The sequence below is a fragment of the Protopterus annectens genome, chromosome 2.part1 (genome assembly GCF_019279795.1).
Source record: "Protopterus annectens isolate FY-2018-M chromosome 2.part1, PAN1.0, whole genome shotgun sequence".
NCBI lineage: Eukaryota > Metazoa > Chordata > Ceratodontiformes > Protopteridae > Protopterus > Protopterus annectens.
In genome coordinates, this window is record NC_056729.1 from 731,577,121 (window position 1) to 731,595,059 (window position 17,939).

The window sequence follows — 17,939 nt, forward strand, 5'->3', positions numbered from 1 at the left end:
CAAAGGTACCAGAATATAATCTCACCTACACAACCACCCCTAAACACAGAGGGGAAGGAGGGAGGGTAAATTGGACTGCAGCAATGTGGATCCTCGAACATCTACATTTATGGTAGGTACAAAACTGTACTATGTTCTTCATTCCACATTGCTGCAGTCCTAACTATTGGGTAGAATCCCAAAGCAGAGGTAAGGGAGGCTGGCAAATCATAAGGAAGCAGGAGCTGATAACATGCCTTGCAAAATAGCTGTGGCAAAACCAGCCCTAGACTTAGAGTAGAGAGGAAGGTGGTAATGCTTAGAGAAAGTATGCACTGAACTCCAAGTAGCTGCCTCCAAAATATCCTTAGTTGCCACCCCCCTTAGAAATGCTGTTGAAGTGGCAGTAGCCCTAGTGGAATGAGGCCTAATCCCAGCTGGAATCTCTTTGCCATGATGGGAATAACAAAAAGCAATGCAAAACCCAATCCACCTAGAAATAGTTTGTTTTGACACAGGCTTGCCATGCGAACTCAAAGCAAAAGAAACAAACAACTGCTGAGACTGCCTAAAATCCTTAGTCCTGCTTAAATAATAACGCAATTGCCTGTGTACATCTAAAGTGTGCAAAATCTTTTCCCCCTTATTTTGGGGATCTGCATAGAAAGTAGGCAAATGAATAGTTTGGTTTAAAGCCACACTAGAAACCACCTTAGGCATAAAGGAAGGATTAGTACGTAATGATACCCTATCCTTATGAAAAATCAAAAAAGGCTCAACCGCCATAAGGGCCTGTAACTCAGAAACCCTTCTTGCAGAAGTAATGGCCAACAAAAAAGCAGTCTTCCATGACAAGTATTTCAGTTCCGCAGTAGCCGCAGGCTCAAAAGGTTGTAGAGTAAGTTTCTCCAACACAAAATTGAGAGCCCAAGCAGGAGTAGGAGCTCTACGTGGGGGTCTTATATTCTTTGCCCCTCTAAGAAATTGCTTGAACAAAGGATGTGAAAACAATGGTGGGTCACAATCATAGTGAGCTGATATTGCTGCAGCATGAATCTTAATGGAAGAGAAAGACAAACCTTTGTCCAATAACTCAGTAAGATATTGAAGAGCCACACTCAAATTAGGCTCCGAAATCTCCAAATTCTTTGCTGCAGTCCAAAATAAAAATCTCTTCCATTTTTCTGCGTACACTTTCCTTGTACTAGGTCTTCTGGCTTCCATAATCACATTTAAAACTTGTTGAGGAAGTTGAGACCTGCTGTCTTTCAAAACAGAATATGCCAGGCTGTTAGATGAAGAGTTTGAAGCTTGACATTGAGCAGATGACCGTCCCTCTGAGACAATAGGTGTGGAATCAAGGGTAAAGGCCATGGAGGCTTCCTTACCAGACTCCTCAGTAATGGGTACCAGTGCTGCCGAGGCCAATCTGGAGCTATTAAAATCATCCTTGGCTTGTCTTGTCTGACCTTTAGAAGCACCTTTGGGAGAAGAGGCAGAGGTGGAAAAGCATACACATGAAGATTTTTCCAACTGAAAGAAAGAGCATCCACTTTCCAAGCTGTGTGATGAAATTCCTTCGTGCAAAACTTTGGCAGCTGGTGGTTTAGTGGAGAAGCGAACAGATCTATGTCTGGAGTTCCCCATGACACTGTCAATGTTTGAAATACATGAAGATCCAGTTTCCACTCGTGGGGATCCATGATTTGTCTGCTTAACACATCTGCTAAGGAGTTCTGTGCTCGGCAGAAACCTTGCCTGAAGAGTTAGTTGCAAGCTGAGCGCAGTCTCCCATAAAATCATTGCTTGCCTGCACAATGGGTAAGAATGTGTTCCCCTTGTTTGTTGATGTACCACATGACAGTTGTGTTGTCTGTTAGAATCAACACCTGCCCTGGAAGAAGTAACTCCTTGAAAGCCATTAATGCAAACTGGACTGCTAACATCTCTTTCATGTTGATATGTAGATGCTGTAGTCTGGCAGGCCACTTGTCTTGTATCCACTTTCCATCTAGATGAGCTCCCCAAGCAATGTCTGAGGCATCCGTCGTTAGAATCTGACTTGCCTCTGGCCGGGTCACAGAGAGTCCCTTGTTTAGGTGACATTCCTGAGCCCACCACAAAAATTCCTTTTGAATGCAAGGTATTATTTGAATGACAGTGTCCAAATCCTGGCAGTGCTGTGTCCATAGATGTTTGAGATACCATTGTAGCTTCCTCATATGCAGTTTGGCATTGGGAAGCACCAGAATACAAGATGCCATGAACCCTAAGGCTTGAAGGACTGTCCTTGCAGTCAGCCCAGACTGAAGAGATAAGTGATGGAAGTAACTGGAAAGATTCTTTTGTTTGTCCGGGGTTAAAAAGGCCATCTGGGCTGCTGTATTCAGTCTCACACCCAGAAAGCACATGTCTTGAGAGGGTACTAGACTGGACTTTATTTCGTTCACAGAATACCCTAGGCATCTTAGCACTGCTATGACATATTCCAAATGCTGTAGAAGGTCTTCCTTTTCTTGAGCCAGAATCAGGCAGTCGTCCAAGTAAGGATAGATTTGAATTCCTTTTAGCCTGAAGTAAGCTATCACTGGAGCCAGAACCTTTGTGAATACTCTGGGCAGTAGATAAGCCAAAGGGCAATGCAGAGAACTGATAATGAGAATTTCCAGCTCGAAACGCAGATACTTTCTGCAACTTAGCCTTATAGGCACATGAAGGTAAGCTTCCTTGAGATCTAAAGTTACCATCCAGTGATCTTTGCCCAGCAGAGGTAAAAGCTGTTGTAACGTCAACATTTTGAACTTTGGAATGTCCAGATAAGTGTTGAGGATAGATAAATCCAAAATTGGTCTCCACGTGTTCCCCTTCTTTGGTACTAGGAACAGGCGAGAATAAAATCCTAGGCCCCTTTCTGGCACAGGAACTGACTGAATGGCTCCTATTTGGAGCAACAGAGAAATGTGCTTGTGAGCCTCTGTTCTTTGAAGAGGAGGAATGTCTGGCATGCCTTTGAAAGGAGGCAAGGTATGGAAATAAAACCTGTAACCGTGGTGAATGATATCCAGAACCCATTTGTCTTGGGTAATTAAATCCCAATTTTCTTTGAAAAGAGACAGCCTTCCTCCTAAAGGTGCCGCCAGGTGAGAATGTACTGGCAGCTGAAAAGGCAGGTCATTGGGTCTGCTTACGAAAGGACTGACCCCTGCCCTCACCAGAAGTCTGAGCAGGTGAACTCCCTGTCCTAGGCCTAAAAGAACCTTGAGCTCTGCCCCTACCACGTCTAGTCCTACCCCTAGACTGGGAATCATAAGCAGGATAAGTCCATCCCTTAGAAGGCCAATTTCTACTAAACTTCGGAGGCTGCACCTGCAAAAAATCCTTAACAGTTTGCATAGACTTAGCCTTGTCCTCCATTTTCTTTAAGACTGCTTCCACAGGTGAACCAAACAACACATCAGACTGTAAAGGAGCATCCAAAATCCTCGTTTAACATGCTCAGCTAAATTCTGATCTCTCAACCAGGCGTGCCTCTGAAGAACAGAACCAGTGGCAGCCACCCTCGAGGAGGCCTGCACAGCATCAAAACCACACTGCAAGGAATGTTTACCCACCTGTTCAGACACATGAACTAAATCCTGCAACTCTTTACACTCAATACCTTCCGCCAGAGCATCCACCTTAGATTTCAGTTGTGAAAGGAGATAATTCTGATATTTTAACATGTGAAACTGACAATTCAACGCCCTCATGGCTAAAGTGGAAGAAGTATACACTTTCTTTCCCCATCTATCCAAAGCCCTTGCCTCTTTATCAGGAGGGACAGGATTTTTAACAACTGAGGCCTTCACACCTTTAGGCCCCTGAGAGACCGTTTCCGGGTCTGCCCTAGGACTCTTAAAAAGATACTTATGAGCTTCAGGCACCCTATAATACCTATCCGGTTTAACTGGGGCAGGAGGCAAAGAATCAGGATTCAGGAAGCCTCTGCAAAAACATCTTCCACCACATTCAGAACAGGAGGTATAGCTAAAGGCCTATGCTGGGGTAAAAACAAGAATTCCCTAAGCCTTTTCCTGGAATCAGAGAAATCTTGACCTTCCCATTTGAAATGCTCCCTCATGGAATGCAGAGTCTCTGAAAATGAAAAATCCTCAGGAGGGGAAGCCGAAGGAGTAGAATCATCCACATCAGAATCAGAATAAGGAGGATACTCCTGCAAGTCTTCAGCGAAGACTCAGAAGCCTCGAACATTGCTCAAAACTCTCAAACTCAGGTTCCACCCTAGGCCTCTTATCAGGAGGGGGCATAGAACCTCTTATCATAGTAATCAAATCCTCTGCCATTTTAAGCATATGTTTCTTAGGCAAAGACCCTGAAGCACTAGGAGAAACCCCCACTGAAGCTACACTTGGCCTGCCTCTCAAAGAAGTCTTGGAAACAGAAGGGGAGGCTCTAACCACCTTAGGAAGAGAGGGAAAAACAGCCACCTGAGAAGCCCGCTCAGCCTGGCCTACTTCCTGAGAGGATACATCCTGTAACAGTAAAGTCTCTCCCTGAGACTCCAAAGAAACACCTGGCAGAACCTCCGGCTCCACTGAGCCTTCCAAAGAACCGACGTCTGGGACTGTCGGTTCTTCCCCTCTAGGCTTTGCTGCTTTGTCCTTGCGCTTTTGGCGAAGCGGCCGGAGCATCCGACGGCATTTTATAATTACAACGCTTCCCAAACACTAACCTGGCACAGTCTAACCTTCTCTTAATAGTGCGTTTGTTAAATCTAGCACAAGAGCGGCATCCAACAACGTCGTGCTCAGGCCCTAAACAAGGTATACACAAAGTATGATAATCCCTATGAGGTATCTGTTTCCCACAAGAAATACAGTTATTCACTTTTTCTGACATCCGGTAAAATACTGAGGCAAGAAAAAACCAAAATAATCCCCAACGGGGTACTTAGCCAACTTTGATTCGGTCTGAAACTCTGACTTCAGAAACTTTCAGAACGCCAACCTGCACTGGCAAAATTGCTTCTGCATCGGACCATGCGGCAAAAAAGACTGAGGATATGACGTCGGTCATGCGCATTAGTACCCTGACGTACTGACGTCAGTCTAATGCGACGTGACCGACGTCAGCCATATACTTTGGTATTCGGGCCGACTGGACAGCGGACTACCCAATAGTTAGGACTGCAGCAATGTGGAATGAAGAACATCACAGATGTCTTGTCAGGAAGGATCTATCAGAATGGTATTAACATTTCCCGTTTACTGTTTACCAACTATACCAGTATTAAGAGGACTTGGAGGAAATGGTACATCACAGATGAAATCCAGCTGACTGGAAACGGCACGGGTATAAAGAGGGCTGAAGCAAAGCAGAGGATGCTGATGAGTCAGATGAGAAGCAGAAAGCTCCTTTTTTGGATAACTCAGTGTTTGAGGAAGGTCTTTCTGGCAGGTTTTCTATGCATGAGAAATTGAGATTGATCTACTCAAAATACCTAATGGAGTATTTTCCTGATCAGAAATGTAAACAGTTTGAAGTGTCATGTTCATTTGGAAAAGCTCCTCCCAGAAAGTCACAGGTAGCCTGGTAAAAGGGTAGGAATGGGTACCTCACAATTTGTTGATACAGTACATTATTATTGTGTTTTCTGTGGTAAGCTGGATTTTTTTGTCTCAGGGAAGATGGACATATGTTGGGGTCAGATAATTATTCAATATCTCTTTAAAAATGTTGTCATTTCCTTTGGGATGACCAGCATAATGTCTTACATTGTAATATCTTGGATATGGCCTCCCCAGTAGAATCAAGTAGTCTACAGTAAGCCCCTTGTGTATAGAATAACAGGAGGAAAGGGCAATCCCTACAAGATAATGATATTGTTCTGTGTGATTCTTTTACAAGGGTTGGTATTAAAGGAAGGGTGTGATGATGAGGCTGGGAGCTCTGATTCCAAAAACTGTGGCAATACCACTGTACTTTTCTCATGCATAAGCTGATGTTATGGATCACTAAAACAGAAAAGGTAATATAAACAAGACCAATGAAGTGTAAAACATTTCACTAGAAAAAAGCAAAACCACAGTCCAGGAACAAGGAATGATTTACAGCCTTTAGCGTATAAATCTTTTAATCGCCGCTTTCGTCAAAGACATCCGAAATGAAACAAACTAAGACATTTATAGTTATATACCAAAATCAATTAAACAATTTACCTCATTAATTGTCAAATAAAATTCACCTAAACTCATTTGTAAATACATCTATTGAACCACATATATACTTGAAAAGTAAATCCATTATTACAAAAACAAATACCAGTTAAAAGAAGTATATGTGCAAAAAAAAGGGGGGGGGTGATAAAATATCCACTAAAAGGTTACTACCCTAAATCCCCCTTCTTTGTAACATATATTCTAAGATACTTTACAAAACATTTAATATTTATTGCATCGTTTAACCCAGGTTTCTGGTCTGCCCTAAAACGGATTTGCCATCTAGTTCCTCTCTGTTCTAAAAAATTGTTAAAATCACCCCTCCTACCCTTTTCTAAAACTGTAAATAAAAACTTGCTGAAGCCACAACAATCCTGACTATGCTTATATAAAGCATTTTTATTGTCACACTTTTTTATGCTTATACATGTTCCCTAATTCTGGCATTGAGATGTCTAGTGGTCATGCCAACATAAAAATGTTGGTGTTTGTTACATATAGCCACATAAACTACTCCCTGTGTCTAACAATTAAATACACCTGGCACCCCAATGGTGTAAGTGAGATGTGGAAACTCTACATATGGTCCTTTTGAAATATATCTGCACATATTGCAACCCTGACATTTATACATGCCATTCGGTTTACTACTAAAAGGAATTACCAAAGATCTAGTGTCTCTACCTTTTTCAAACAAGGCCTTCAGATTGCAATCTTTTCTATACACAAACCTAGGATTGTCCCCTACAGATTTTATTAGTTCTTGATTCCCTGGACAATTTTCCATTTTTTCTCTATAATGTTACGAATATTGATGTTATCTACTGTCATTTGCATATCAAAACTTAATTGTACTGGTCCAAGATTTTTATTGTTGGTCATTTGATACTCAGAACTCATTGTCTTAACTAAAATGGGTGGATATAAATTATCCCTCTTCTCCCATACTTTCTTAGCTTCATCTCTCAAAAAACTTTCATCATACTCTCTATGAAGGAACAGATTTATGATGAATTCAAATTCTCTTTCCAGTAAGTGATCCACACTGGTCATCCTACTGGCTCAAATAAACTGTCCTTTTGGTATGTTATTTTTACTAAATTTTGGGTGTAAACTTGAGGAATGCAAATAACTATTCCTGAATGTTTCTTTCCTAAATATTCTACTTGTAAATTTCTTGTTAAAGTCATCCCATTCCTGACTGACGTCTAAATAATTTACACATCCACTAATACAGCCTTTGAGAAATTTAAAAAAATCAAATGCTTCATTTAATTCACTGACAAACAAATCAACAGTAGCAACATTTCCTTCTATAATAAAAAAACTAAATCATCTATGAACCTTTTGTAATACAAAATGTTATATTTCATACAGAATGATTTTAACACAGCATGTGAGTTTAGGTGAATTTTATTTGACAATTAATTAATGAGGTAAATTGTTTAACTGATTTTGGTATATAAGTAGAAATGTCTTAGTTTGTTTCATTTCTGATGAAGTCTTTCACAAAAGTGGAGATTAAAGGATTTATACGCTAAAGGCTGTGAATCATTCCTTGTTCCTGGACTGTGGTGTTGCTTTTTTCTAGTGAAGTGTAAAACATGACAAATGCCCATCACTGCCACACACTATCCTGAGGTAACATTCACCATGGAAGCTTTTGCATTTATGATGACCCTAGAAATGACTTGTTTTAGGAGTGGTGATGTGCAGAATGAAAGAAACAGCTGGGCTATGCAGCAAATGGTGATTTTTCTGAACTGTTAGATATAACCTCTGAAAAAGGGCATCCTAAATCAAGCACCTCACCAGACATGGACTGATGCAGACTCCCTCAAGTCTGGCACATGCTGAACATTACTGCATAGCAGAAAGCCCAGATCACATGGGGGGGAACTGATGAAGAATTTCTCACACAAAAGTGCAAAAATTCTGTGGGGTCTTTGTAGAAGGTAATGTGTGAGCAGGTATCCTTCATGCCCACAGTCACCATGTACAGATATGAAAGAAAGTAGCATCCTTACGGCAAATTTATTGAACTTTTGTGTCCTGATACATGATGGTGGATTTCTTATGCTCCACCTATTCTTTAACATTACAAATAATCTTGAGTAAAATGTCATTACTTGTTTTCTAAAGGTATTGGTTGCAGTGATTGACACTTTATCAAATGATATACAGATAGAGTTAAGTGGATTATATTTTTGCAGTAGATGAAATGGGCATAAACTGTTGACAATATCTCTCAGACACATTTGCCTGATATCATCCGAGACCATTTGGGTGAAAAATTTTCTTCCAAGGTGAAGATGTTGAGCTAACAATGAATGAAGATGATGGGGAGACCATTGATGGTTATTGCTTTTTTCTGTACGAACAATTCCTCTCTCCATTTTAATTACGTAGCTGTATGACAAGGATATGTAGGTGAAGAAACCACAGAAGAAGTAGGAGTAACTGCAATGCTGTCTTTTACATATATTTAAAAGGTTCTTACCCCCTAGGTAAGGCTTTCTAATTATGAGTAGTACAACATTCACGGTTATGAAAAATGTGGTTTACCCTTCAAGTAAAAAACAGAGAGACCGTAGATAAAAAGTTTTAAGTAAATCTGAAGCTAACAGCATCACTGTCCATCATGTATGCCAATTCTAGGCCTCTTAATGTTTCTACCAATCCCCAATGAAGACATTTTCTATGTCTCTGCATAATAATATTATATGTCCACAACTTATGTTTTTTCTTCCTCTTGTTTTATTTTTATGATACCTCTCACCAGCTTTGGACTTATTTTGTAAAGCCTACAGCTCATTGGAAAAAAATTTCTTATGTTTTCCTAATGTTAATAAACCATGCAACAACCAATATATTTATGTCCTAAATAAGCTTGATTGAAACATTACTGGCATTTTGAATATTATTAACTTCATAGAAAAGTTCATCTCTTTCAATAATAAGCAGCCCAGTTGTTCAGGGTCAAGTAGAAGTACTCACACACCTAGGACTACCCACCTGTTATTCTGTACAAAAAGCACTTGTGCTCTTTCCCATTACAAGCATTCATATAAATTGCTCAGTAACAAACTACCAGATAACGTCTTGACAACTTGTTTATGCAAATGCACCCATTACATACAACCTGGATTTTTACCTGATAAATTTGTAAAGGTATAAGTAGTCCCTCTGTGCCCACTCATGCAAGCCAGTAGTAGGCTCAAGCACAATAATATACAAGTCCTTCTTACATATCTGCTTTTAAAGAAGTGTTGGCATGGACCATGCACCTTACACCAATACCTAGTATAACTATTACTAAATTTTGAAAATACAAATTGTTTTCACCACCCTTAAAATAATATGTTTACTATAATATACAGTGTTTGCAGCTTGATTTCTTTATTCAGACAGTGGGCTGAAATGCTTGCAGATATTTGTCTCTCTCAACATTTTTTTCTTCTTTTCAATCCATTCTCTCCAAAACTACAGCTTATTGGTGAAAAACTGTTCTGTACATGAGACCAGTCATACCATAGACTTATTTAGTGTTTGGTATCTGAAGTATTTAATCATCAAATAAATTACAATGACACAGAGCAGCAATTTAGAGCACTACTACTGCTGCCTAAAACTTTAAAGCATGACACATCCCAGACAAAAACCCATAAATATGAAAATGCAATTACTGATGGCTTTGGGTCGATGAAAGAGCTTACTGAATTATTACCTTTTATGAATATTTTCAATCTTGGATCCTTATTTTCTTCCACTTTTGTTGGAAAGCATTGTGGCTTTTCTTTGCTCATTATCCTGGTAAGAGTTGTCACATAAGCATGTCAAGAACCCTTCTTTAAGGTAGTGCAACAAGCAAAGTTAAGCACTCGCAATCTCTGTAGCCATACTACTAGACTTGCGTGCATTACTGAATGCACCATTTTTTTAACTACAATAAATTAAGGTAGAAAATACTAGAGCAGTGGATACCTTCGAAAAGAAGGAGTGGGTCCATACACACATCAGGTACCCATATGGTTGAAATGGTGGCATTAAGAAAGAAAAGGATTCAATAGTCGTCTATGCCCCAAACATGGCACATTGCTTTATTAATTGTTCTAGTTAGTGGCATTAAGTGATTAATATATACCAGGAAAGCTTGTGTCCGACTTCACTATCAAACGTCTTAATGAATTTGTTCAAACTCCTTCTGTCTTACAATAAACTAGAGCAGGGCACCAATGAACAAGAAGACAGCCCAAAATCTATTTTCCCTTGTTAACAATGATTAGATCATCTTATTAAATACCTTCCAGATGATACACATCCATGTGCTTTGACAAAAGAAAATTGCAGAGAGCAGAATATATTTCATACATGCATGAAGACTGCAGCTGTGAAACACACAAATAATTTCCAAGGAAATGTTTTCAGTACTAATTCTAACCAAGGGGATAATAAAACAATTGTCATAAATTAGCCTGATGTAAAACTGCCTCTTGCATTAAACCCAGATTAATTTTGAATATAGTCATATTCCCAAAACAAATGACTTAAGGAATGACAAAAATGTGATCATGGATGTGAAAGATAAGCACTTACCAGGAAGTACCGCTTGGGGATATATTTTAGGTCTGTTCTTCATCACAGCACAGTATATTAAGAAGTACACAGTACTGGTAAGGAATATGCCACTGAATTGTGCAAACACATAGTCCAGGTCTATGTAATAAGAAATAAAAAAAAAGGAAATTTTTAAAAGGCATGAAAAGTAATCCCAACATTAAGAGATGAAAATCCCTTCAATATCCAACATTTTTTAAATTAGTTTTTAACAGCTATTTTTTGCAATGATACAACTAAGTCTATTTGCATGTTTTATCCTTTTTTCTGCAGCTTAGGAATGCTTCTGAACATTGTACAGTGTATATGTATAGACAGAACAAAATTTCATAGGCTGACACCATAATTAGAGTATCAGTGTGAAGAAATATTACCATGGTGATACAAAGGAAGTCAGCAGATACCATCTAAAAGAAACAACAAAGGATGCACTATCTTCATTAATTCAAGTTCCACCCTCCAAAGTCACTGCATTATGGCTAGCCAATCATCAATTACTAGCAATGCTTACCTCTGTAGAATTGTTGCACAGCTTTCCCACACAATGAGACCTCTAAAAGCCTGATCTGACGTTTCAGTTAGGTTTTTCTGAAGGGGAGGGTAGAGCTCCACTGCCATAAAATTCTTGTTCATTGGTCAAGGCGTACCAAAAAGTTGTGGTGCAGAATTTAAAGGCACAGATCAAGTATCACCCCATATATTTTTCACAATCTTCTTTCAAGACCTGTGATATAAAATGTTTGTGTTGTGCAAAATGATATTTTACTTATTTTCTGAATGCAATGCCTCCTTTACATGGCTCCTGATTTGAGTCATAGATCATTTAAGCACTAAGAATATCTGCACTCTCTCTCCCTCTCACTGAGAGTCTTTAGTTCACTCAACCATGCTCCATAGAGTCTGAGACTTTGATAGCTTGCATGTGACTATGGGATGAGGAAATCTGAAACAACAGTCCTCATGCTAAAGTCCTACGTTTATGTGTCACATAAATTAGATGCAGGTTACAATTTTAAACAGATGTATTTCAAGAGTTTAAAATGTGGTATTCTACATGCCCACATGGTAAATCTTTTCCATTTACTGAGATACATACATTCTACGCGTAGAAGATTTCTGGTAAGCTGTGAGGATGCACACTGCATCAGTAGGAAGGGATGTATCCTGTACCATCACTGGACCTGGAGAAACCAAGTGTTTAGTTTGAGATTCAAAATGTCCAGGTAAGGTTCACCAGGCGGGTGAATAATGAGATTTGGCAGAAGATCGAGGAGCCAAGAAGGCTCCTTCAGATAAGGTTTGAGGAGGGCAAACCACATCTGTCTGGGCCAAAACAGGGTTATGAGGATGACTGTGGCCTCGCACCAAATGCTTTTCTATATGAACTTGATCATGAGTGGAACAACTGGATAGGCATAAGTAACCCAGGAGGCTAATGATGGGACAGAGCATCCATGGGTTTCTGTCCCTGATGATGAAGAATGGCAAAACAACTGCTGCACTTTGTGTTCAGTGGAGTAGCAAACAGAATGCAGCAGGATTTGTCCCAGTGACTGAAAATCTCCTCTGCAATTGCTGGATTCAGGGACCACTTGAGAGGTAAAATAAATGTTCATGCTGAGACTGTCTGCTATATTGTTAACCCTTCCAGGGATGTGTGTTGCAGTCAGAAACCAGCGACAGGATATCGCCAATTGCCACACTCCCCTGACAAGGCAGACAGTATCTGATTCGCCCTTGCTTGTTAATGTACCAGACAGCTATCATATTGTCCATTTCTATATATGTTTATCACTCTCAGAGAAAGACAGTCCAGTAGTTCCCACAACACGAAAAGAACTGGCCTAATCTTCAATACATTTATGTGATGACAAGCCTCTGAGTCTGATCAAAGACCGTGGATCATCCTCCTCTTGAAATGCCCTCAGCCAAGACAGGAAGCATCCATGGGTAGTGTTGTTACTGGAAAAGGGATCTGTAAAGCCTTGTCTGCAGATCCCTGTTCCAGTAACAACAGTACCCACAGATATCAATGGAGAATGAAGCCAAAAGTTCAGATGAGTTCTGCATGACTGAGTCGGCCTGATGTGTTCGGACAATGAATTGTACTTCTGAGACCATTGTGACAGAAGTAATCATTGTGGAATTATTGTATGGTAATGGGTAATGAGCAAACTTCACTATCACAATGATGTCATGAGACCGAAAACACCCAAAATCAACCAAATCAGAGGATGACTGAACTCCAGAAGATTTTGTATTGCAGCCCTCAGGGAAGCAAATCTGTCATGTGGAAGAGAAATCAGAGTTATGGTCATGCCTGAATGGCAGCCCAGAAAGATTAAACACTGACTGGGCATTGTATTGGACTTCTCCAGATTTACTGATATACTGAAGGAAGCCAAAAGTGATTATGTACAGCAACCAGTCATCCAGATAAGGGAAAATTCAGAATCCCTGAAGACTAAGATGAGCTGCCATACATTTGGTAAGCTCCCTAGGTGCTGAGGGGAGACCAAAAGGCAGGACACTAAATTGAAAATGACTGGCTCCTATTCTGAAGTGCAGAAAATCTCTTGGGTGTGAAGGTAAGTAGCCTGACGATCTGCAGAGCAAATTAATTCGTTCTTCTGGAGACATGGAAGAACTGACTGCATCAGGACAATTCGAAAATGTGTCTTTTCGATGAAACCATTTAGGAAGCTTCCGTTTAATATGGGCCAGAGGTCTGTTGTTCTATTTGAAACCAAAAAGAATCATGAATAAAATCCTGACCTGATGTAGTCTAGTGAGATCTCCTACACGTCTCTTTTCTGTAGAAGAGAATGAATCTCTTGCATTATGGCCTTTGCCTGAATGGGTGGGACATCTGGCAGTGAGGGATAAGGGGACAGGGAATTTCCGAAAATGGAATTTGATCACTTATGAATATGATCCCTCTTATCCATTTGTCCTATGTGATAGTGAACCACAATTGAGGATAGAGGGATATGCATTCCACAAATGCCTCCAGAGTATAACAGTCAGACAAACCTTCATGGATTCTGTGGGTGTCTGTCAGAGAAGCACCCATGGAAACCCAGGCTCTGTGGACCACCCTGGCCTCTGGGCCTGCATCTATTGAAGTGACCTCCTCTGCCTCAGCCACCTTTGTCTGAAAAGTAGTCATACTGCTGCCTAGACTGAAGAAATCAGAGAGACTGAGGCCACATACGGTTCCTGTAATGTATGTTGACTGGTCTCGAACTTCACTGCTACCACACAGAGATTCTTGCCATTCCGCCCACTCTTCTGCATTCCTTCTTTCACAGTGGAACCAAAAAGGGTGGTTCCTTCAAAAGGATGCATTTTTGAAGGAGGCTTTAAAGTTGTCTTTAAAATCAAACAAGTGCAGCCACATGTGGCGTCTCATGGTTTTTTTTTTTTTTTTTTTTTTTTTTAGATTAGTACTAAGCTAACTGCCCTTGTGAGACATTTTAAGCCTAGCCAATTATCCCTTGTGAGACTCAAACCCCACACCTTAGGTTTGTAAGGCAAACACCTTAACCATTAGGCTACCCTCCCAACCTAACCTTAACCCCCAACAGGTTATTGCTGCTCCATTGCTCCATGCATCATGTTATTTAACAGGCATATGGAGAGGTTGGCAATATTTGACACTGTTGACAGAGTGACCTGGTGTTGTTTCTGTGACTCTGGAATAATGGAATTCTTCACAGCAGATAACACCTGTTGAGCAAGATCTTTCTAGAATCTTGTCATATGATTTCTTGGCCAAATAGCAAAGGACCCGGAAGCATATGCCTGTTTCCCTAGTCTATCCATTACCCGGGACTCCTTGTTGGGTGAATGGATAAATGAGTCTTCATACAGCTCTTTCTTTGCTGCTGCCACAATTATAATGAAGTCTACCAAGGGAGTTTTTTGTCCATAAAGGGTTATCTTTAGGAGGGCTTAGAACTTTGTCTGGCTTCCTTGGAACACACTCACAGGTGTTGATTTCCTGCAAAGATTTTCTCACCACCTACTCAACCAACCTTTCAGCAGGAGGGACCACCCAGGACATAGAGGGAGTACATTTACATGCCTCAAACAATACCACTTCACCCTCAGAGGGGGGGGGGGTTAAACTGGCCAAGAGAACCCTCTGTGTTATTCAAATTTGTATCTGAGGTGACTGACCTAATTGGTGCGTCTAGGTGCTTCCTCTTGCTGGCCCTCTTCTTAGGTGGCTCAAGGGATGAGGCTCTTAACTCTTCTGAGGACTTTGTCTGCACCGAAGTAAGATGTTTAGGGTCTATAGAACAAATCTGCCCAGAAGACATTTTTGCAGAAGTCAATCTGAAGGAGCAAGGGTCATGGGGATACCCATAGTCAGTGGAACCTGTGGATCTGCTCACATGGTGAAGAAATGATCCTCCCCAACACTTGAAAGGCTGCTCCAATCTCTAGGGGATCTGAATACACCAAACCCATGGTGTGATCCAACTTTTCAAGGGAAGAGTGCAATATGGACACAGATGGAATCCTCACATCAATCTTAGTGGTTGGCATAGAGGAAGGAATCAGACCCAAAGTCTCAAAGGCAGATAACTCTGATTGAAATAATGGAGCCATCCACCCGGTTCCTCATCTCCAAGACTCTGAGATCTTGTCTAACAGGGCCAGAGTCAAGTTAGTCTTACCCAAAATCTCTGGATCCGATGAAACATGGATCAGTAGTTCCTGGGCCACAGGATCCAGGTGAGAGTATAGATACAAGCTAACCAGAGCCAAAGAGTGCATTACTGAGGGTGCTTGGCTACAGGTAAAATGGAAGGATCCAAATGGCTTTGGGGCTGATAGAGTCACAACGACCTCCATTTTGATCTGGGTCTTTACAACTTCTTCAACAGACAATCAATGTTGTCTTCCGAAGTACTCCTGTAGGACCTGAAAGATCTTGTATAGATGGTGGAAGACTGTCTTAAAGCTCGCCACTCTGTTTCCTTAGGAGAGTCATGAATGGCTACTAGAGCCCCTATCTCTGTATCTGGAGGAGGGGCATAGGCAGGGGTCTGAGCAGCAGGTTCTACAATTCTAAGAACCTTGGGAGTCAATGCTGGAGTTGAAGCATTAGGAGGGTCCTTCGATAACTCAGAATCCTTGGGTTTCTATGGCTTATTGTTCAACTTTTTTTCTCCTAAGCAGACTCCAGATGTGGAGGAAGAAGCTTTTTAACTATTTGCTTGTTGCGCCTATCAGAATGAGCCCTGGGACCAAAGGCAGCACAAATGTCACACAAAATACTCAGACGGGCAACCCCTACACAAACCACACAGAATTCAGGAGTGTCTTGAGGAGGAATGTTATGCCCGCATTTTGAACACTTTTTAAAACTGGTAGCCTTCTCCACTTCACAAACAACTTGAGTAAAACAGCAAACCAACAAGATATGCGATACTACTACAGAACCAAAACTAAGGAGCTCAAATGTTTAGACTACTCTAATAAACTCTACAAGACTATCAACCCTATAAACTCTATATACTCTATAAAGTGTATAAATACTAAGCATAGAAAAAAAGCACAAAGATCAAATACTATTCTAATACACTACACTTACAAGGGTAAAGATGCTTGCAGATGCTGGTTTAGACTGTAACCCCAACTATGTTCCATATTCTATGAAAAGGTAAAGACTACAGCTAGGACAATATGCACACAGAAAAAGAAACAAAATGACGGCAAGGCCAAGAACAGAACGGCTGAATAAGAAATTCTAAATTTTAATGCAAAAAAATTTAAATATTATAACAAACCCTTACAAAGGATTGTAACTCTGCAAAACAAGCCAGAAGGGTCACAATCCAGCTCACTAATGAAGATATGTATAACATATAAGAGGTAGAACACTTATCTTTCTAGACCATGCTGCGTCTTCAAAAGGCGGGCAAACAAGATCTAAACTAGTCAGGGTAGAGCAGGGCATCATGGGACTGGAACGTTTGGGAAGGGTTTGAGGCTGGAGCACTAAATTGGCCAGATCAGATCAGAGTGGAGACTGAAGGACCCATTAGTCAGATCATATGGACTGGATGAATACTATTCTGTTCCACTATTTTCTCTTCTATCTCAGTTCTTAGCTTCTTTTGATTTTACCCATTTGCTGCCATCATAACTGACTTATCTATACTTAGTTTCATCCCATGTGCCATCAATTCTGCATGTCATTCCCATTTTCTTTGCGGAAGTTCTTGCTCAGAGACTGCCTGTCTTTAAAGGCACACTGTCTTCATATAGCAACTTTGATGATTTGCCCTCTGACCAGTTTGCTATTGTAATCCATCACCAGTACAAACAGTCATGGGCTCAAAGATGAACAATGATACATACCCACTCCCACTAGGAACCCCTCTGTAAGACCAAACACTGTTCGTACTTGAGTCGGGTTTAATATCAAAATCGCGAATGACAGAACAAAAATCCGGTCATTCGCACGAATCACAACTCCAAAACATGCAGAAGTAGACAGGCAGTATGTACAACGTAATGCCAGATTCGAAGACACGGCATTATTCGATATATGCCTTCACCTGCACCTTTCAGAACAGCAGCAGATGTTGTACTTCTTCAGCAGTACATAGGTACTGTGCAACACAGAATTGCTCGTTTCTGCAGGAGACAAGACTCCCTGCACTCCCCTCACATTCCCTGCAAATTATATATTCCAAGTCTGAAAATGCACTACAGTGGGGAAAAAGGTTAAATTTCCCAATCCGCACTGTACCACGATCTCTAGTCCTAACAGTGAATGCAAATGTACAAATGCACAGTGCATTCGCTGAAATGGGGACTTGAAAGCAAGTAGGTCGTCAACACTGCTGTTCAACATTCCATGTTCGCCGAACCTAATCATGGCATATTGACAGTAAACCGTTGAGTCACTGTGGCTTGTACACAGCCTGCACTAATTCTACAAATGTTTCTAGGACTTAGAACCACAGCAAGGCTACCAGAGTTGCTTTCTTGAGACTGTGTTGTATGCTTTCTCAAAGTCTAGAAATATCCAGTCAGACTCTTTCCTCATCTCTAGCTTCTTCTCGCTATCTGTCAACACTGCAAACATCAGGTCAGTCGTGCTGC

General features: G+C 40.7%; 1 protein-coding gene across 1 annotated transcript in view; it reads right to left on the reverse strand.

The window, feature by feature from the left end:
* TMEM144 (transmembrane protein 144) overlaps positions 1-17,939 on the reverse strand; it is an 817,557-nt gene that overhangs the window by 235,763 nt on the left and 563,855 nt on the right. Inside the window, exon 9 of the mRNA XM_044062452.1 lies at positions 10,794-10,913. Coding sequence (XP_043918387.1) covers positions 10,794-10,913 — 120 coding nt within the window. The remainder of the gene's footprint in view (positions 1-10,793; positions 10,914-17,939) is intronic.